The sequence below is a fragment of the Triticum urartu genome, chromosome 5 (genome assembly GCF_003073215.2).
Source record: "Triticum urartu cultivar G1812 chromosome 5, Tu2.1, whole genome shotgun sequence".
Lineage (NCBI taxonomy): Eukaryota > Viridiplantae > Streptophyta > Magnoliopsida > Poales > Poaceae > Triticum > Triticum urartu.
The window spans coordinates 13,740,600-13,763,386 of NC_053026.1; the positions used below are offsets into that span (position 1 = coordinate 13,740,600).

At 38.4% G+C, this 22,787-nt stretch overlaps 1 protein-coding gene across 2 annotated transcripts; it reads right to left on the reverse strand.

The window, feature by feature from the left end:
* Positions 1-750: 750 nt before the first annotated feature.
* Positions 751-11,852, reverse strand: LOC125506976 (mechanosensitive ion channel protein 2, chloroplastic-like). Of its 2 annotated transcripts, none has more exons than XM_048671685.1 (13): positions 11,495-11,852; positions 10,540-10,780; positions 8,757-8,914; positions 8,022-8,142; positions 7,840-7,934; positions 7,610-7,723; positions 5,664-5,724; positions 4,787-4,936; positions 4,578-4,688; positions 4,076-4,243; positions 3,854-3,967; positions 1,874-1,930; positions 751-1,718 (listed from the first exon to the last, which is right to left on the reverse strand). In XM_048671685.1, exons 2-13 carry the CDS (start codon positions 10,687-10,689, stop codon positions 1,029-1,031), a joined length of 1,989 nt encoding a protein of 662 aa, XP_048527642.1. In that variant the 5' UTR covers positions 10,690-10,780; positions 11,495-11,852; the 3' UTR covers positions 751-1,028. The 2 variants fall into 2 exon arrangements, with proteins under 2 accessions (XP_048527642.1, XP_048527641.1); XM_048671684.1 differs by having other exon boundaries at positions 11,516-11,851.
* Between the last annotated feature and the right edge of the window lie 10,935 nt (positions 11,853-22,787).

Sequence of the window (22,787 nt, forward strand, 5' to 3'; positions counted from 1 at the left end):
CTAATTGAAATGAAAAAGAATTGTATTAGCCTCACAAGGACAATAATTTATTGTACAAAAGTACAAAACCATTGTCTAACTATCCAGGGGGGGTGGCTCTTCTAGATTTTATGGGCATCTTGATGAAGGCAGTATACTAAATTGCTTATCATAATTTTATGTTTTCCTCCAATATTTCGGAGTATATTCTATAGATTGAAAGTAATATGGAAGAAAACGTATCTACACTCGTAAACAATGGGCCTATGACATCCTAATTCTCAAGGCAGGTAGTATGTGTGGGTCTGTATATAATTTTTGTTTGCTAAGCATGTGATAAGTGTTGATCAAGTCGTTCAGAAACAATTTTAACATATCTTTTATCATGCGAGTACACACTAAAAATCATGTGATCATGCTATGTCCATGTTCTGTTTCACAGTGACAAGTTCATGTGTGTCCATTGTATAAAATAGTTACTACTCCGTTTTGGGCCTAAATTATTCCGGACTTGTGATTCAGAAATGTAAAACCATTCTACCGATCATCATATGTAAATGTACGTCTTCTCAAAAAAATCTTGAAATCGATCATCCATCACAGCATCCATGTACTACATGACCACCCAATTCGGATGCTATTTGCATGTCAAGTGGTTTCGAAATGCCCTTTACACACTCGCTCTGCATCAAGCAGAGCATTTCAGTCAGTCTGTAGCTGATGGCAGCGGAACATGATTCCAATATCACAAGAATCCACCTAGACCACCAAGAACCAACATAAATCAACTTTATCTAGAAGATCGTTACAGCCAGCAGATGCACCATATGTACAGAATATTTCTCTTGTGACGTCACAAGCCTGACAGCGATCGATGCCTAAGGTACATTGGTTCCCAGAAATAAACATGTATTCATGCCCTTAAACATGGAAAAAGAAGAGCTAGCTGTATGACCGAGTGACTGATTGCATTTGCACAAGCGCACAAAAAAGGTCGGCTTGGTGACAAATCATTCATAGAGATCCGACGACATGGATCCGTCGCCTGTCTAGTCCGCCTTCTCTTGGCCTGAAAGTGAGTAGCTTTGACCTTTCTTCTTAGGCGACGAACCAGCGTCTTGCTCAGGTTCAGATAGCGATAGATGAGGGTTCATTCCTTCATCGATTGGGAGTGTCCTCTTCGAGCCCTCGAGAGCTACACCAAGAACAATGTTGTCTTCAAAGGCAGGTCTACTAGATTCCTTCTTTGGCGTAGCAACTGAAGAACCATCCCCTTGTCCTTCTGATCCTTGAGCCTTCCCTTCATCAGTCTTGGAAGTAGTAGACGCAACAGGATCTGCCCATGGAGTTGTGGGAGATGGTATTGTTGTTTTCACATGATCCTTCTTCAACCCAGCATCGTCTGGAACCAACTTTTTCTCCTCCTGCTTCTCCGAGTTGTTTAAACTAGAACCATCAGGTGCATCTGACTTTGTCTCTACCGCTGATACACTGGCCACCTTTGCTTTCTGATCTTCACGTGCTACCACTGGTCGAGGAGGTTTCTTGTCGTCACTGATCCTTGCAGAAGTATCGATCAGGAGCGGACGGCCACGTGCACGAGGACTATATGTATCCTCTCCAAAAGGAATGTTGTCAATGTCTGCGTTGCCATATGATTTCTGAACTGTTCGGATCTGCGTGGCAAGCCTTGCCCTGTGGTGCCCAACTATTGTAAGAAGATCCAACATAACAGCTTCCTGTTGCAATAAGGAACATCAAAACAATTGGTACAACTGGTCCTACCTAAACTGAGCAGCAATTTTATCACACCATGTATATGCTATATACAAATTAATATGCCCCCACATCTGTTGCAAGGAGAATATGGAGCATCAGATACAGAATAAATTACCTGGACATTTAGATACTCTTCAAAATGCGATGTCTTCACAAAGCAGGATATGTATATCTGCAGGACAGCACAACAGCACGATACATAAGATACTTATAAGGATGCAAATTTTGGCACAATGTAAAACTGAAGACAATCGAACGGCAAGTGCTCTGATATTTCAAGAATATAAAAAATTATGCATGCACAAGAAGCCTACAATCTTGATACCCGTTGAACAAGGGTGAAGGCAGATGTGAAAACAAGAGACACCAGTAAAACAAAAAGGTAACTAGTCCTTACCACCAGCAACCAACTTGCAGATTAGAGGTTTCTTCATGCTTAAGTTTTGACAAGCTAAAACAGATTGATAATTGAGGCCCAAAAGGTTAGTGGTGCACTTTGGTGAACAAATTTAACTCTAAACAACTTCTTTGGCTTCGTGGCACTAGTTTGTAGATGATGTTGCAAATTCCTATTGTGCTAATGCGGAAGAACCTGCTCAAATATATGATTAAAGCATATGACATAACTAAAAGAAGGTTCTTTTGCAACCTAAGAATGGTGACATAACAGTGTGTTACGATGATGTGTTCCACATATTCTGGTAGAATCAAGTACTCTACCAGGTCTAGGCCGTAGGTGGTAAGGGAAGGATGGAGGAGGGCGTGGCGAGGAACGGGCGCGCCGGCGGCAGGGCGCCGTCGCGAGCTAGGAGAAGGGCGGCGGCGGTTAGGGCTGTTGGCGGCTAGGGTTTCCGGCTCCTCAGGGAGCCGGGCAATAGGAGATAATATTCTTCTTATTGCTTGCTCTCAAACGATGTCTTACACGAGTATTTATAACTTTAGCCTAAGATAACTTGCCTAAGATAACTTGTGGGCCAAGCCCCTAATACTAATGCCCGGTGGGCCTCTTCCTAGTATAGACCAAACCGGTCATAACATATTCGGACTAGAAACCAAGGGTGAGGATGTCATGAAAGTGCTACCTGAAGTAGGAGAGGACAGAAAGGAAATTGTGCCACCTCATTTCGTGAATAGAAAAAATGGTGAAATAGTAATAGACGATTTGAACAGAAACATTGTCGAGACTGACACATATGATGATGACTTCGTGGGGAGGGCTATATTGATTCTCTTTAGCACTGTTTTAGCACCGCACTCCACCAAGCATGTTCCTCACCGCTTTTACAAATTGGTGGAGGACATGGACGCCATTAAGTCATATACTGGTTAGCATTCACGTTACGCGTGTGCATTGATGACATAAGAAAGACGGTTCTGGATGGCAAGAAATTCAAATGGGCGGTGAAAAACTTGGCGCTCGTTCAAGTAAAACACAGTATTTATTAGTGCATATGTTTTACATTTTTTCAATTTATTAGTACTAATTCATTTGATGATCATGCAGCACATTTACTGGGAGAAAGTGCAGCCAACAGCTGTAGAAACATTTAATCCCTTATCATATGAGTACTCATTAATGCTTAATTGGCCTGAAATTGAGGCCCAAAAGCGTACGGACACGCCAGTTCAATGTGTCATACTCGTCATGCTTTTGAGACTCAATTTCAGGCCAATTAAACATCAGTGGGTACTCAGACGATAAGGGATCAAATGTTTCTACAATTGTTGGCTGCACTTTCTCCCAGTAAATGTACTGCATGATCATCAAATGAATTAGTACTGATAAATTAGAAAAATGTAAATACAAATGCACTAATAAATACTATGGTTTAACTAAACGAGCATCAAGTTCCCCACCGGCCATTTGAAATTTTCCCATCTAGAACCATCTTTCTTATGCCATCAATGCACATGTGCAATGTGAACACATTCAAGTTATATGACTTAATGGCGTTCGTGTTTTCCCATCTAGAACCATCTTTCTTCAACAATTCCTAGCCAAGTCAATAACTGTCCTACCAAACAGCCCTTTAAAAGGGTCACCTATGACTTGTATTTAAATGAAAAAATGGATTTGCTTAATATAAGAAATTACCATAAGAGCTTGAGTTTTCGGATCAATTTTTTCAAAGAATACTCTCCTATGCAACTTCTGTTGTTCAATATGATGATTCTTGGCCAACACTTTCCTCATGTCTGCAACAATTATCTACCAAAAAAACAGAAAAACATGGTTAAAATAGGTCCTAAGAGTTAATGCACCAATACACAGTTAAAGAGAAATATGTAATGTGCAGGATTTATTCAAAATTCTTACACCAATTTTTCCAGCGTCCATGTGGCTTATAGCAAGATATGTCTTAATACGCCAATGGTTTCTCCGAGTGTTATTCCTCAATATAGACATTGTGAATTTATGATTAGGGATGTATATAGCTTCTCTGTCATCGCCTCTAATGATTGTTGGTGACCACAGGCCAACATGCTGAAAAGCAAATTACTTGGTGTCGTGACAAAATGAAACATCAATAATATCATGTATAAGGGACTAATATCAGTGGATATAAATAAAGGTCTGGTTATGGGAAAAATGCTAAAAATCAAATTACGTGAAATTATAAAGATAGAATGAAACGTATAAATATCTTGTATGAGGTAGTAGCTGATATTAGTTCATGAAATTCTGAATTGTGGGACGAATAACTTCCTAGCTAGATGGTTCCTGCTTTGGTCCACAAAATGGAACAAAGAAAACAGCAAATCCACATCATATGCTAGATGGTTCAAGGAAGTTCAAATAAAGCATACAAAATACTGACCTCAACAATACCAGATACCTCAACACCATCTATCTTTGCATTGATCCATTCACTCACTACAAATGGGCGGGTGGCATTGATCATAACACTTGAGAGGAAATTTGTAAAAATCTGCAATGGAAGACCATAGTAATCAGTACAGCACAAGCTATTTTGGTCAAAAAAAAGTACAGAACAAGCTAACACTACCAATAACAAAAATGCAGTACCTCACGACCAGCAAGCGTAAGCAATACTGTCCCGAAACCTCCAGCAGTTATCCACTTCTGGGTATTGAAACCCAGCAACTCCATAAAGAGAGAAACAGCAGCAATCCAGATACCAGTGTAAACAGCTCTCATGGTAAAATCCAACCCCATCTGCCACAGACAGACTTGCATAAGTATGGTTACAACAATGGAAAAAATTGAGGGACAACTTATATGCTATAAGTACAGCGCAATATAAGTACTGGAACAAATTGAGGGGCAACTTATATGATACAAGTACAATGAAAAATAAGTACTCCAGCTTAATAAGACCGAATATCAAATTTAGCATCAGTTTCACTGAGAGCACCAACATTGAGAAAGTTTAATCCAAGATATTAAGTACTTAATGCAGCATCAGACTTATAGTATTCAATAATGTCTACAAAAACAAAGAGTAAATATAATTTCGAATAACAATCTACGCTTCGAAAAAAAGTATCAAAACATCATTCTTTCTATCTTCATAAACTCTAACCTCCCAAACGGAATCGCTACAAAGAAAACCAGGAAAAAGACTTCTTCAACAAATTGATATACAACCTTCACCCCCACCTCTCCCAATTCTCATAGGAAGTCAGTAAAAGTGCTGCAGAATACTGCAGAAAGAGAATCCCCCCCACCAACAAACTCCCATCCTTATATATGCTTATCCCTACAAACCCTTAAATATGCATCATATCCATTTACTATTTCCTTCAGAAACAAATGCATCATAATGTAAACTGAAATCCTGCTGATAGAATCCTTTATATAACTAGAACTGAAATCCAGCTGATAGAACAACAGTAGGTATTCTAACAACGTAATCACTGTGATATAAGGAAATAATTCTTACAGCTCGTGTATCACTGGGGCTTCGTATGTCCACTAGAAATTTCTGTACCTGCTGAATCAAGCTGAGAGAAGATAAATTATGTTAGAACTGGAAGCATGGATAAAAAACTAAGACATAAGTAACCCACCAGCCATACAAACAAGAGTAGATTTTCTACATAACATCTCAACACTTTTTGCATAAACCTCTTTCTACGGCAGTAGAGCACTACAAGGAACTTTGTTGTCGAATATCTAGAGTAAAAAATATGTGCTGTAGCTCTCTAAACTGGTCAGGAGCAGTCAAATAAATACCGGAAGGGGGGTGTCATTTTACAAGGAAGTCAACACATTCTCTTTCCTACTTATAAAGGTTGAAGTTGGTGGTGAGTTCACATATGTTACCAACAAATGAATAAACAAATGCATTTCTATCCACATGTGCACCAGCAACCTTTCGAAAGACTTTAATAAACAAATGTACCTTGACTCCCATGTCATACATAACACAAATAAACAAATATACTACTCCCTCTGGTTCAAATTAACTGACGCGGTATTAGTACATATTAGAGGGTGATTGTATAGAGGATGCGTCAATTAATTCGGATCGGAGGGAGTACTACTTTAATGTGAGAATAGCACTCTTGTTAAAAAAAACTTAGGTAACAAATGCGGAAATGCGACCCCGCCATAAATCATGCTCATGGTTTTAGTTTCACTTCCTGACAAATTCCTCTAATTCTATATGGAGTACAACATAAGAGAGTGAGCAAATTGCAAAAAAAACGGGACACCAGACTGTGTCATCCTAGCCAATTCATGATCCTGTGCAGTGAACTTATTCATGCCTGTTCTCCTAAGTTTCAAAAATCTGTCTCACTTTAAATATTGTGAAGGGCCCTACTATGGCCACTTAAGACTCCAACTTCCGCAACATGATCTTTCATTGTATTTTTGCTCTCTTCTTAATCATGAACTGTGCAACAGCTGCAAAACACCAACATCTTTTGACGAGCTCCTAAGCCGGTAGTCCAATCCCTAGTCTTTTTTATAGCTCCGTAGCGACATACGGGCAACGTGCTAGTTCAGGTACAATCATGAGTGCCTATTATTCTGATTATTTAGTGATTTTGTTTGGGACTTTTTAAGCTGGGGATCAAAATTGTGGGCACAAGTCAAGTTGGTTTAATTACAGATGATTTATAATACTGGAAAACCCAATAAAAGCAGCCAAGTAATCAAAATAATTTTAACATTAGTGGAACATGGTAGTTTGAATTATAGGGGGCAAACTTGGATAAATATTGGCACTGTGTGGTTTGGGGGGATGGGATCTAAAGGCAGGTTACTTACTATAGCCCCACTGTGCTACAAATCATAATAGCTCTCAGACTTACCTTCAATAAGTTAGAGAATCTCAGACGACATGACAGTGGGGAAAGACTACAGTAGGTAGATTGGAGAAGAGAGAAGATACGGAGGTGCTTTGGCAAGGGAGAGACGACGAGACATAACGGTGATAGAATAGTTCGGTTTAATCTTTATTAGTTCATTTCAATTGGGTTGCTTCCCCTTTTGTACAGACAGGCCCCAAAAACATCAGCTAAAAGAAAGAATGGATTCTAGTAATAATCTTACCTAACTAAATGCAACAGATCTTGAACTATTGGATTAAGGCCCAAGCAAAGAAACTAATAGGTAAAAAGATGACTAATCATATCAGCTAATGGCCCACAGCTATGACACCTCAACCAGACAAACAGGTTTAAGGTATCCACTTGCTACATAACAAAACTGATGTTGAGCTAGAATAAGAGATTTTCAGTCGCCTAATTCCAAGATCCGGTAAGTGTGTTTGCATCAAGAAACAGAAACGCTGCCATAAGCGTCTGCGTGATTATATCATCAAAAATATAACTTGCGAACAGTCATTGGGGCTTTTAATTGAGAGTGTATCATTTGCACCTTGTCATAATATATGCAGTAGCCAGGACGGTCGATAAGGATCTCACAAAAGTCAAAAGGCGCGTTTTAACAGCTTGGCTTGCTGCTGAAGGCAACACGACTGGATCCAAACCCCTGTAGGATAATGTGTGAGCAGAAGGGAAATTCAGCAACAGACCTAAACATTCTGAGGAAGCAGTTTCTATCAGATAGGTGCAAGAAATAATCATTACTCTCTGCTGTGCCTATACCTGCAGATAAGTGTTGCCCCTGTCCAAAGGAGTAAAGGTTGAAGGTAGGAACTAGAAATTAGGTATGTAGGGCTCTTTTTCCAGTTACCTCCATGCTGCAAGGGACATTAAGGAAGGCTCTGATTGTTTAGCTGCCAATAAATATAAGGTTAAAAAATCAGGTTGAACATAAAGGCACATACATCAAAACGGTTTCTGATGTCCTTCACTAGAGGCAAAAAACCCCATAGAGCAAATACAATTATTCCAATTGCAGGTACCACGAGTGCAGTAGCTGGATTTGCAAGTAAAGTGTCGCATGACCTGTCAAAAGAACAAAAGAAGCAACTTTTAAAAAGTGGCGATTCAAGCATGAACTGACTGAAAACAGTATAAAATGGTAAAAATATGACTTCAAGAACGGAAAAACAGGACAGCCAAGAGTCTAATGAATTATCTATAGGAGCACACAAGACTACCGCCAAACTATCTTGGCCAATATGTTCGTGCATTAACTAATACTCCCTACGTCCCAAAATAAGTGTCACTGATTTAGTACAACTTTAATACAAAAGTTGTACTAAATCAGCGATACTTATTTTCAGACGGAGGGAGTATGTTTTAATTATTATCATTTTTGAAGAAGAAGAAAAAACCATTATACAGATGTGATAGCATCTTCAGGCATCCAATCAGCACCCTAGATTCTTCATTATCTTAACTTCAACTGTCAAAGATGTTGCCAGGTACCAACCACAATATAGTTGTTACATGTTCTGCTTTACAAAATATTTACTGTGAGATTCCTTTTATAGTCAATCAGAAATTGAATAATCCAGATTAGTGTCAACTGGCAAACCACTCAGTGTAATCATCCATGCAAACTATCCAAGCAATCTAGAAATTTCAAAAGAAAATTATGCCATGAGGGGAGCTACCTAGTCAATACTAATGACGCACTCTTCACCAAAGGAATTTCCTTCAAAGCAACTGGCAAGACAAAAGATCTAACACGCAAGGCCCGATATCTATAAGGCACATAAAGCATGGGCATGTAGTTCCTCCCGGACGAGTTATGCACCAAGGAATCTTGCCCCTGCAAGGCAAACAAACCATTTTTTTAGATAGACAATAGCAATGTGGGAGAAACCCAGTGTGACATCAGGACTACAGTACCGACCCAACCTAAAATGCATAAATATATTATGATAGAGCAACAATTGTGTCCGACAACCCTCCACATATTATGCATCCAATTACTCCCTCCGTCCGGAATTACTTGTCACTCAAACGGATGTATCTAGCTCTGAAATATGTCTAGATACATCCATTTCAGCGAGAACTAATTCCAGACAGAGGTAGTATCTTATAACAAATGGCACCGCTCAAATTTTAGTCGATGAAAGTGAATTACAGAAACCTAGTATAACTAAACTGTTACCCAACATAGGCTAAAGTCATGGAATACATGTGTATTGGAGTATTTTATCAACTGAAGAGCTCCTCTGTTCCTAATGTGAGGCTTTGACTTATGTCTCCAAGGTACAACATCTGAAACTGATTTGCTTTCAACAATATTACTAACAACCTATAAATAAATAAAATATGGAAGATTGTCTGGCGCAGTCAAGTGTCAGTTTCATATACTCAAGCCAGTACCAGGATAGGTATTAGCAAATAGAAATGTTCCGTATTCCAAAAGACATGACCCTTGCACACCTTAAACTGACATGTATTCATGATGACGAGTATGTTTTATTAAAGAACACAGTCGCCTAGTCAACTAACGCAATTGGTGTCATCACAGGCAAATTCTTGCCAGCTAGTAGTCGTTCAACAGTTAACTCTCATTTCTCAACCTATTGAGATGTAGGTTAACTTTAATTTACAAAAGGATCTCTCCATCCAAATCATCAGTACAACAGCCTCCATTTTACTCGAGCTGTAGCTGACCTCAGGAGGTGTTAGTATGATGGCTTTCATCCCAAATGGTTCCGATTAAAAATATATGTCGACTGCGGGAATCACGAGTGCATGTAATCCAACATTTATACTCTCTCCCCCTACTTTTATGCTTTAGAAAAAATGAAGTGGTTGTGCCATGTCATTGAAGTATGTATGGTCTTCTCGTTAACTATCTATCAGATTTAGTGTTTTCAGGCCAATGGAAGATGTATAATGTAGAGTAATTTTGTGAAACTAATGTACAGAAAGAAAGATCTACAATTTAAGAAATTTATGCATGATTTTGACAGCTCAAATGAGATAATAAATATATAACTGGAATGTATTACTCAGCATTCACAGAAAAACAAAGGGTAACTTTACATTCTTAGTCTAGTATCTTCTTAGATGAAAACTGAAACATTAAAATATTTGAATGAAAAGTGTAGCCAGCCTTGTCTGGTGCCCTGTGAAAGAGAACTGGATACGGATAGCTCATTCTTTCTGAGTTCTGACATACATTTTATACAGCCTCCTATTCTGCAAGATGTGTTCTCTTTTGTTAAACTGACAGCTACTACCTTTACACTAGGCACAAATATGAAAGTATACTTCACACTTTTGCAAGGTAATAAATATATGTAGGAGAACACACACTGGCAGTTCAATGACTTGTAACAAACATGATAAAAAGAATCGCCTAGACCTCTAGTAACAAAAAGAATAAGAAGAATGTTTGAATGCTGTTAGCTTTGGAAAGGCTGAAAGAGAGCATACATAAGCAAGTGAAGGAAACGAAGTGGATGGGGGAGAACGTCGCATCTCCACACCAGCTATTCGTCGTACTCCACAGAAATTGTTGGTTTGGCCGAATCTGTTGGTAGCAGTGACTCCTTGGAACAGCTGGGATGTTAGTCCAACCGCCATCTTAAGCACTGAAGGAATGCAAAATGTTCACATCAAATGGTCGAGCTTCAATCAGTAGCTACCCATCTGTTGGTCGTGCTAGTTTATGCCCCTGGAAATAATTTTAAAAAAAATGATGAGTGTGTTTTCTGATGGGCTTGTCTATCTGGTAAAATTATGGGCTCACAATACACGGAGCTTGTAGATTTTGAAGCTATTATTAAAACAAATATGATATGAAATTAGTGCGTATTTTTCTGAAATGTACAAAGATACCACAAGAGTAAGTGTACAGCCTAAGTTCAAGCAAAGGAAACCAGAGTCACCAAGCAGAGTCGACTAGCACTCAGTAGAGCCCAAAAGACCATATCATTACCAAATCCGATATTATGAATCCAATTACCATACCATCACCAAGCAGACTCAACTAGCACTCAGTTAAGGAGAACGATGAAACTGAAATGCGAGAAATTAATGGGCAGCTAGCCTATGTCATTAAAACTGAAGTGCAGATAGGAAGATCGGATTTCAACATCTACGACCACCTAATTATACATACTTTATTTTTTTAAAACGACCATGTTGCTTTGTCAGCAATGGGGATTTGAGGTATCGGGTTCAAATCCATGAACCTACTAGTAATACTGGTATGGCAACATGTTAACTAAAACTGAACATCAACATTATTCCCCCTGCGTACCTAATTTATTCTCTTTTGCATCAGCAAATTGCGATTAATTACTAGTACTAGTACGCAAACAAATCAGGCAAGACAAACTGGATGAGGAGTACTTGGGTCATATCAACAAGAGTATCACAACAGTACAGGCCAGTTAGGGTTCGTCACCACAGTAGGAGGAGGGAACCGAGGTCGGGGCAGATCTCCTCCGCTCCGCGCCAGTCCAGTAGGGCCGGGACGGGCCGGGCTGCGGTGGGGATGGGAGTTCCTCGGGGGCGGCGGCGTGGTCGGGTGGAAGGGCTGGGGAGGCGCGCTCGGCGAATCGGGGGTCGGAGGGGGTTAGGTGGGGATTGGGGGAAGAAGGGCAAGGCGATTACGGCCCTCCGCGCGCGCGGCGACAGAGGTAGCTGGCTAGGTGAGGGGGAGGGGGACGCCCACGAGAGCGACGGGGAAGACGAAGGCCGCGCACGTGTAGCCTTATCGGCCTCGCGAGTCGCTGCTCTCTCTCTCTCTCTCTCTCTGCGCGTGTTGGTGTGCGGAGGGAGGGACGGCGCTGGTGGGTGGTGGTGGACTGGAGCGGGGCGGAGGCGCATGGGTTGCGTGGATGAACAAGTTTCTGTTTCCCTTTTCTTCTTTTTCAAATTTTATTTATTGAAACAGAATAATTTGCATGCAGAACTTTTGAAGGATTAGCAAAATAAATATAAATACTACTCCCTCCCTCGGTTCCCAAATATAAGCTTTTTTTAAGAGTTTGGTACGGGCTACATACGAAGCAAAATAAGTGAATCTACGCTCAAAATAGGTGTAGATACAAGCACTGATAGGCTCGGGATGTCACTGTCCACCTAACCATCCAACCACAAGCTGTTTCGCAGGCGGAGAGTGGGTCGCGTGGGCAGAATTTTTGAAGTATTAGCACAATAAATACTCCTATGTGATTATATCCTAATAGGGTTTGATAATCATTCGTGCTACTACGTTACATACGAAATCCAACAAAAAACTGCAATCAGTGATCCAACCTCTTGAAACAAAGAAAGAAATCTTTGCTCTTTTTCTATGATGCAATCTAGGCCTGGGCATTCTCCGGGCTGGGCCGGCTTCGGGCCGGGCTTCACAAAGCCCGACCAACAAAATCCCAAGCCCAGCCGGGCTCGTAGCCCAGCAAACGCCTATTTTTGCATTGTTTTAATAATAAATAACCTATGTTCGGGGTTAAATAATACAACATTATACCTAATGTTTATTTAAAACCCTAAAATTACATGTTTGCCGGGCTTTTCTCGAGCTTCAGGCTAGAAAGCAAGGCCCAAGCCCGCTCGGCCGTCGGGATTGTCGGGCCGGGCCATCCATGTCCGGGTTTAATGCAATCACACAAACTCAACTCATGCCGATTTTTTTGCAGGAAAACATCAGATCTATTCATCTTCAATCATGGGGATACAACAAACATAAAAAAATAAAAATTACATCCAGAGTCGTGGACCACTTAGCGACGACTACAAGTATTGAAGCGAGTCGAAAGCATGCATGCCGCCGTCATCGCCCCTCCCTCACCGGAGTCGGGCAAAACTTGTTGTAGTAGACAGTCGGGGAGTCGTCGAGTTAAGACCCCATAGGACTAGCGCATCAGAACAGCAACCGTCGTCGATGAAGAGTAGCGTAGATCAGAAAGATCCAACCTGAAGACACATGAATATAGACAAATGACAAACAGATCCGAGCAAATCCACGAAGGACAGATCCGCCAGAGACACCTCCACGCGCCCACCGACGATGCTAGACACACCACTGGAACAGGGGCTAGGTGGGGAGAACCTTGTTCCATCTCTAAGAGGACACCGCCATCTCCCCTTTCTGAGCAAGACACAAACCCTAACAAATCTCGAAGACACATCTAAAAATGCATGTAGTTTTGAAAGGGCATACCGTCCAGATCCTGCATTTTTTTCCTATTTCTGCGGTATTTACAACCCCATGAAAAAATGAGTGTGTGGGTTCCGCGATTGCTTCATATCTAGATTACAGGGCTGGTCTTCCCTTTTCTTTTTCTACAACATCACCACCGCACCGCACTTCCCTTCGGACTCGACTATGGACAACAGTTTATTACATCCAATGTCCTTCCCTTATTCAAGCCTTTGATTTATTAGACGCGAAAGTTTATCAATTCAGCACTGGCCAGCCATCGGACATGAAGGATTTCACAAATCGGCAATGGTCCACACTGGTTGCGTGTTTCGCTGCTCCCGTGGACGTAAACCGTCATTGCACTGCAAGGGTATTGGTAGCTCACTTTAGTGTGGTGAATATCATATTGGAATGTCATCGATTCTATGAATGGAGCAGAAGGTGTCCCCTCCAGTGTTATCGATGTGATCATTGGGAAGGTGATGCCCCCATTGGCGATGCATCCATGTAGAGTTTTGGTCGTCGGAATGTCCTTGACAATGCCTATATGACTGATAGTTTGGCTCTGACGATGCTTATATCTGGGATAGTTTTACCTCCAACTAAGAGTTCTTGAAAACAACCGCATATATTCAATACGGGACATAAGCAACCAAAAACAAAACTAGTAGAATTAGTTAACACATGGCAAAAGAAACCAAAAGGTATTTCTTATATTTGGGATGTTGGCTTTCGGTTGAACACCAACTACTATGGCGCCATCAGAAAAGGCAACCAAAAGAGATTAGTCATCAGGAGCCATCGAAAGATCATGAAGATTACAAATCAATAACTTCAATCATAAGCATCTCTTATAGCATCTAGATCAAGGGACAAACAACAATGCCAACCTTATGCTAGCATTAGGAAGGAGACGTCCAAGACCATCACAAGGATTCTCCTCCTCTTACTTTGATCGGTGACATGAGTGAGCGCGGTTGATGGTCTTGTTAATTTTCAAAGTCTGTGAAACTTTTTTGCATGTCATGAACATTTGTTTAAAATGCTACTCCCTCCGATCCATATTATTTATCGTTGATTCAGTATAAAGTTGTAGTTGTACTATATCAGTGACTACAAAATCAACGAAATTAATATGCATCGGAGGGAGTATCAACATTTTCTTAAAATTGCACGAACATTTTTTTCATCACATGTACATTTTTAAAACAAGCAATTAACTTTTTAATATTTAAGTAAAATATGTATCCATTTTGGAAATATAAAAAAGTAATAAAACAAAAACAAGAGCTAGGAGCCAACCCACCTTTCCGCGATGGTCCAACCCATTTAGGGGGGGCACCTAAGACGAGGGTTCTTTTCTCTCGATATAAGCGAGCAAAATCCCCTTCCCTCGAATTGCCGGAGTTGATGGGACTTCTCTTCATTGGGACGCGCCTATGTATTGCCTGAAGTGAGACAATAGGACGTCTCGCCTCAGGTAGCTGCCTGGGGCGGTCCAGCGCAGCCTTCAACACATTTTTTTTCTCGTTTTCTTCACTGTTTTGCATTCATTTTTGTTTTATTTTTTTACTTTTCCTCTTATTTCAAAATATTATGAATATGTAGATTACAAAAGTCACTTATATGAAAAATATTAATCATGCAATAATAAATGTTAAACATGTATAGGGAAAATGTTTCCATTGTATACGAAAAATGTACAATTCTTATGGAGAAAATTAGAAACAAAAATATATGTTTTCATTTTTTGGAAATTTTAATAATGCATTTCAAAAAAGTTAAATCTGCGTAGTTAAAATGTATTTAGTGTATACGGAAAATGTATATACAAACAATATACAATGTGTATGGAACAAAGTAGACAACATAAAATATAAGTTTTCAAAAAAATTAATCACGTATATGGACAACAAAAACTGTTAATAACGTATAAAAAATGTAGAATGTGCATGAAAGAAGTAGACATAAAAATATGTTTTAGAAAATGTTGGTCATAAATTTAAAAAATGTTAAACAAGCATTTATAAAACGTTTCCGGTGTATACAAAAAATCTAAATTTTTTATGGAGAAAGTAGACATAAAAAATATGTTTACAGAATTTTAATCATGTATTTTCAAAATGTCAAACGTGTATAAAAAATGTTTCTGGTGTATAAAGAATCTATAATGTGTATGAAAAGTAGACATAAAAAACATATGTTTTCATAAAAATAATCAAATATTTAAAAAATGTTAAACGTGTATATAAAATTGTTCTTGGTGCATACAAAAAATTTATGAATAAAATGAAGAAAAACTATAATAAGAAACATAGAAAACAAAGAAAAAATTAAAGCATAAAAATAAGGAGAACCCAAAAAAGAAATAAATAATAAAGAAAAAAGAAAGACAAAAAAACTGAGAAGAACTGCTAAAGAAACAAAGAAAATTGATTAAAGAACAGAAAAAAACAAAGGAAACCGACGAAGGAAAAAAGAAAACCAAAAAAAGGATGAAACACATACGTAGAACGAACGAGTGACTGAATGAACTAGGGATCGAGCGACAGCTGAAATAGCCCGGCTCATTCGTGCAACTTCTTCACGCGTGACGGATGGTAGTCTTGCTATAAGCGAGATGTAGAATTCATGTCTTCATTAGCTTGGAGGGAAGCCTTGGCGGGCATCCCCATTGTCTCTACGGGCCACAAGTAGTTGTGTTTTTTGATGATGGAAGGCTACAAAAGTAGTGATAGTCGCATCCTAAAAAAAGTAGTGACGGTCGAAGCTAACAAAAGTGGTGGTAGAGTTGGATCCTAAAAAAAGTAGTGATAGTCAAACGCTAAAAAAGGTGGTGGCAGTTGACGATATGTATCTTTGGGGGCTTCACGATACGTACGATGAATAATTAACGTAATCTTACCTCTGATATTTTCATCATTGAAAAATGTTTATAAAATGAAAACAATATTTTCATCATTGAATAAAAATTATGTGATTTTTTAAATCACTTGTTACATCTCGTAACAGGCCATAAATAGTCTTGGCGCATTTCATAGGGGAGGCCCTATGTCTCGCGTATAGTGAGACCTAGGGAGGCAATTCCTAAACGGCGCTTATAGCGCCCGTTTTAGTTATTTATGCAATCGGGCGCACACCCTCCCGCCGAACTGGGCCGGCCTATTCTCCTTTTTTTTTCTTCTAAAAACGCAAAAATCTGCTAGTGCTGGGCAAGATTCGAACTGGTGACGTCCCTCATATAAGCACGCTGCTAGAACCACTCAACCACCTTACCTGTTTGTGTTGCATCAGAGCTTTTCACCCTTTTGTTTCCATATGTTTTTTCTTACGAACGATTTTGTTCGGTTTTTTCCTTTCTTCTTCTGCTAAGTCTGTGAACCCTTTTTTTTCAAATTCGTGAACTTTAATTCAAATCAGTGAACTTTTTTTCAAAATTGATGAACGTTTTGTCAAATCGATGAACCTTTTTTTTCAAAGTCGATGAACTATTTTCAAATCGGTGAACTCTTTTCCAAATTTGATAAACTTTTTTCAAACTCGATGAACTATTTTCAAATTGGTGAACTCTTTTCAAAATATGATGAACTTTTTTCAAACTCGATGAACTATTTTCAAATCGGTGAACTCTTCTCCAAATTTGATGAACTTTTTTCAAATCGATGAACCTTTTTTCAAATGGTCATCTTTTTTCCAAATTCCATGAACTTTTTTCAAATTCGGCGAACTCTTTTCCAAATTTGATGAACTTTTTTCAAACTCGATGAACTTTTTTCAAAATGAATGAACTTTTTTGAAATCGACGAACCTTTTTTTCAAAGTCGATGAACTATTTTTCAAATTGGTGAACTTTTTTCAATTTTGTGGACCTTTCTTCAAAAATGATGAACCTATTCAAATTCACGAATTTAATGTAAATAATTCATAAAATTAAGTTATTAATAGCTCGGCCGCGCGTTCTTATACTTTTGGCGCTTCAGTAAAACACTAAAGTTAAGTTGTTCTAGTGGTTAGGCACACTTGTACAGGAAGACAGGGTCTCTAGTTCGAATCCTGGGAGGGGCACCTTTTGCTGTTTTTTAGTTAATTTCACTGCACAGGCGCGTCGGCCTTGTTGGGCCAGGCCCAGGTAGGCAGCGCGTGGGCGCCAGTACGCGTTACGGGCGCTAAAGGCGCGGCTTAGGAGCTCCCCTCCGTCAGCGGCAGCGTGAGATGGGCTGGCCCAGATGCGCCGAAGGCCACATCCTCATTTTTCTTGTTTTCCTTTTTCTTTCTTGAATTTCTTTATACTTATAAATATTCTAAATAAAATAGATTACAAAAATAACTTTACATGAAATATTTGAAAAAGAATGTTAGCCAAGCATTTGAGAAATGTTAAATGTGTATGGAGAAAATGCTTCTCGTGTGTACAGAAAAATTTACAACAAGTGTGACAATTTTTTTATGATGTATTTAAAAAAATGGCAATCAAATATTTGAAAAAAAATATTAAAAAAGATTTTTAATAATGTTAAAAAGCACTTAAAAATATTAAAATGTGTATGCAAAAATGTTGAACATGTACACAAAAAAATATTAACCTTGCAATTGAAAAACAATGTTGACTATGCATTAGCAAAAATGATAATCTTGTATTTGAAAACTCTAATAAAGCATTTGAAAAATTTTAAATGTGTATAGAAAAATGTTGACCATGTATTAAAAAATGTTAATCTGAAATTTAAAAAATGTCAATTAAGCATTTAAAATAAGTTAAAATGTCTATATAAAAAATGTTGACCATGTATCAAACAAATTAGTCTTGTATTTGCAAAATGTTATTAAAGTATTCAAAAAATGTTGACTATGTACAAAAAAAGTTAAACTTGTATTTAAAAAATGTTAAACGTGCATTAGAAAAATGTTCTTGATGTATAAAAAAATGTAGAATGAAAACCAAAAGGAAAGAGAAAAACGTAAAAATAAGTGAGAAAAAACAAAAAAAAGGATAGCAAAGAAAGAGGAAAGTGAAAAAAACCTAAGAAACAAGTTCAAAAAATGTAAAACAGTAAAAACGAACGAAAATCAACACAAAAACTAAGTAAAACAGAGAAATCAAAAAAAGAAATAAATAAAATTGAAAAACAAAGAAACCATTGAAAAAACAAAGAAACACGTTGGAAAATGGGAAAGAAAGAACAAAAATGAATAACAACAAAGAAAAAGGAAAGAAAAGGAAAAAACAGTGAAACTGAGAAAGAAACAAAGGAAAAAATAAAGAAAACAGGAAAACCAGTGAAAGCCAAGAAGAAACAGAGAAAAAAATTATAAAGTAAAAAACCGAATAAACTAGTGAGGAAACAAAGCAAAAACCGTAAAAAAGAACTAAAAAAAGTAACCATTGAACAAAGCACAGTGAAGGAACTCGATCGAGATATCTAGCGGGAAAAGAAGACGAAAATGGTCTGGTCCGATAGCTACATTGCAGGGAAAACGATTCAGCGAGAAAGAAGGAACTCTCGCCGTTATTTCGTATAGCATCAAATACGTACCGAAACACATAGGAATCACAGCCAATTGGCCGGCCCACTTACAGAAGTTGCAACAGCTGCGGAATGCATTTGGTTTCTCCGTTTTTTTTCGCTTTTCAAATTTTGTTCTGCTCTTATTTGGATTTCCATCGGTGTTTTCCTTTTATTTATTTTATTTCTACTTTCCTTTTTTTATTTTTTACTAGAACAATGTTTGTGCTATACCTGTCAATAATAATGCAATTGTGTAAATAAATGTTTATCAAATTCTCCATGTTAATTACCTTATATTTTGACTAAAAGTTTGGTAAGTAAATTTAAAGTGAAATTGGTTCAGAATGTAAGTAAATTAAGGTGATTGATCATCATATACATGAAAGGTTGGATGAAGGAGTGATGGGAATAAAGGTGGGAACCTTACGTTCTTAGTTTTCCTTGGTTTCTTTCCTTTTTGATATTCTATTAATATATTTTGATTACACAATAAACATATTTTTCAATAGACAATGCATATTTTCTTAATACACGGTGAGATCCTCTTTCAAAAATGTTCACACATTTAATAAAATGTTCAACACAATGGAAACAAGTTCATAAATTTGTCCATGTAGCTTTTAAAAATGTTCCCATAATTTTCAAATATGCTCACACACTTTTTAAAAAATCTTGTAATTAAAATTATATTTGTATTTTTCTAAAGAATAGTATACCTTCTATATGAAACTAGGTATTTGCCCGCGTGTTGCTATGGGTATAAATATTATGGTACAATAGCCATAATTCCATATTATATGATTGTGTAAATAAATATTTACCAAATTCTATCATGAATTTATTTTGTAATCACTTATTGACTTGCGAAAGAAAATATAGTTTATTTGGTAAGTCAATAAAATATGATACAATTAAGGCGATTTTCAAGGAATGATCATCAGTAAAAGTATGTAATGTTGGACGAAGCACTCCGCTTGGCAAAGAAGAAACCCTATTCCTTTTCTAATTTAATAATAAAATAATAGGAAAATGCCGTGTGTTGCAATGGGATATAAATATTCAAGCACATTATCTTGTGATTTACCTGCCCATATTAATGTGATTGTGTACATAAATGTTTATCAAATCCTGCCCGTGATTACCTTATGTTTTGATGAGAAGTTTGGTAAGTAAATTAAAATGAAATTAAATTAGGAGTTGTAAATTAAGATGATTGATTGATATATGGGCAAGGTTGGACGAAGAGGTGGTGAAAAAAAAGTAAAACGAGAACCTTATGTTCTTTTTAGTAGTATAAGAGATAACCAAAAGTAAAAAAAAGATGACAATATGTACGCTCAACACAAGCACCGAACTGAGCCACATAATTGATGCCAAAGGTTTGGAAGAAAAAATAGAGGCCCTCGTGAATGAATCCATAGGGTTAGGCTATATTTTGGACTAAATTCTCACAACAGACGTGAAGTACATCATGGATATGCTTCCAGCTTCTATTATGGGTTAGATCCAACCTTTCTGGGTGGGTGGCTATCACGGCTCAATGCCTCATGGTTAGGAATTTCTTCAACGCTGAGGTGTGGACCAGCTGTTTGGTGCTTTCTTTGTGCGGTGACGGTGAAGATCCTGGGTGCTCAATAGTTGCAGCAACCGCTTATATTCTCCTTGTTTTTTGTTGCTTGTATGCGTATCAACTTTAAAACTTTATTGTTATAATACAAGTAATTTTATGTCTACCAGCGTACATTTAAAAATAATACTTTTATTATGGGTTGTTTGTGTGTTAGTTTTGTTTGGCGTGCACATCCTCCATGCACGCACAACCTATAATGTAATTTTCTTGTATGCTGGTGCAAAAAAATAGAGAGAATGCCACAAAAATAGTATTGGTTAGGAATCAAATTGCTGTGGTGTTAAACTAATTTTGGATTCATGGATCCAATATAATCATTCGATGTTAAACCAAAATTAGGGCACACATGATAATTAAAAATGGATCGAACAAAAACCTAAATTTCATCGGTACAATGACCAGCCGACTAGGCGATGCTCATGTGCTCCTATTCTCAATGGTACATAGGAACCAAAACCGTCTCACGAGATTCTAAAGCTGATTCACATACTACTTTTCATCGGCGAACACCAAACCCTTGGGACCCTCTTCAACCCTAGGATGTTATGAGTTGACATCGGAGCACTAGGGCAACCTTCCTCAAAGTGGCGCCACACATGAGTGAGAAGCCGTCGTCGACGACCACCGTCACATAGTAGGTGGACATAAAATCGTGCCATTGATAATGAAAAAACATCGCTCTTCAACACCATAGGAATTCATGTTATTATTCCCGTTTCGTTTCACACACACACATGGCATCTCTTTGCAGCGAAAAACTGACATATATGTAGAGTAGGTTATTACACCGTAGACACGCACGCGAGAGGAGCACGTGCCTACATAATAGTATCAGCTAACTAATTAGCGAAGCACACCGTGCAATTGCAGCCGTCGGGGACGCATGCGGACTGGCTGGTGAAGCACGGCGCATCACCCTGGCGCGGACGACACGGGGCGCCCTGCAGAAGGGCGGAGGCTACGCATAGTTGCTCGCAATGGCCAGGGTCACACGCCACCGGGAAGACGATTTTCGAGTTGCAACTCTGCCCAGCATCTGCACGTACGCACGTAAGCATGAAGAATTGAGATGGATCATAAAAATATGCATATGTTAGACCAAGGGCCAAACGAGGACGATACCTGCAGATGCCAGCACGAGGAAGGAGACGGCCATGAGCAGCACTAGGGTTAGGGTAGTCCTCATCTCACTCCAGACCGGATGATTAGATGATTCCGTGGTGTTGACAGTGAAAGGATGAGACGTCGTTGATGGTCTTGTTAATTTGCGTGTTATGGGATATCGGATGTGATTACCGTATAGGAGGAGACGCCTTTTTATAGTGCATGGTAGCAACGTTAGTTAATTATATCTTTCCTTTCAAGCTCAAGAAATATATATCTTTCCTTTCAAAAGATTCTTCCCTTAAGTTAGCATGCATGACAGGAGATTTGGCTTCCCTTTTTACTCGATTCTCTTTCTCAAATCCCATCAGACACGACTTAATGCTCTCGGATTGCATGCAGATCGGACGTGGCGTGCCCAGTGGTAGATGGGAAGTAATAACCTCCGTGAAGCAACCATAGCAGGTTCTCTAGAAAATGAGTCTTTCAAAAGCTCCGGGGCGAATGTCCTTCGTGCATACAAGTCTTATTTCTCATTTTTACCTTTCCGCCTTAGAGCCGTGCAGTGATATCCCGTACATTATTTGTCATGTCAATGTATGTTAGAGGTATTTACTTGATAGACATGAGAATATGAGGCACCGGGAATTAACCATATCCAAAGTTTCACGCGTACTCTAGCCAAAGGCAACTCGGATCCGTAATAGGATCATGTTTTTATTTCGGACTAGTAAGTGTGCACGTGCAACACACGTCTATTTGAACTAATAAGTGTGCACACGCAATACGCATCTATTTGGATTAATATATTATACTAAACTTAATACAAGACAATTTATTCATAAATTTGAAATTTCCCTATAAAGTACATGATCTCTTATTTCCAACTCGTACAAATAATTTGAAATATCGTTTCTCCTTAATCAACATGTCTCATGTATTAAAAGACCACCCACTTTTCTCAATATATAAAATTCAAAATTATTTAGAAGATTTATCATGATTCTTCATATGCACACATTTATGCAAGTATAGTCACACATGAAAATGTCACTTAGGACAAGCTAAGGAACCGTTTCAGTGCCAACAAATTCCAGTCAAGAATTACACAAGATCGTCATGAACATATACAGAGAGAAGTGACCTCTCTTTCTCCGAGATTGATTGAACAAGTTTTTGTATATATCTATCCGACACTACTACATATATACAATATAACATCTCTTATAATCCCTAACATCTAAAATCAATTTCAACTTCCACATGGCATTCTCCGTCTTCATGT

Bases quoted from the DNA above. Each gene is read 5' to 3' on its own strand.
- LOC125506976 (XM_048671685.1), bottom strand. From the start codon at position 10,689: ATGGCGGTTGGACTAACATCCCAGCTGTTCCAAGGAGTCACTGCTACC. The intron at 4,244-4,577 runs GTCAGTATTTTG...TTTGCTTTTCAG, and splicing joins AGGTATCTGGTATTGTTGAG to CATGTTGGCCTGTGGTCACC. The intron at 1,719-1,873 runs GTAATTTATTCT...TTATTGCAACAG, and splicing joins AAGAGTATCTAAATGTCCAG to GAAGCTGTTATGTTGGATCT.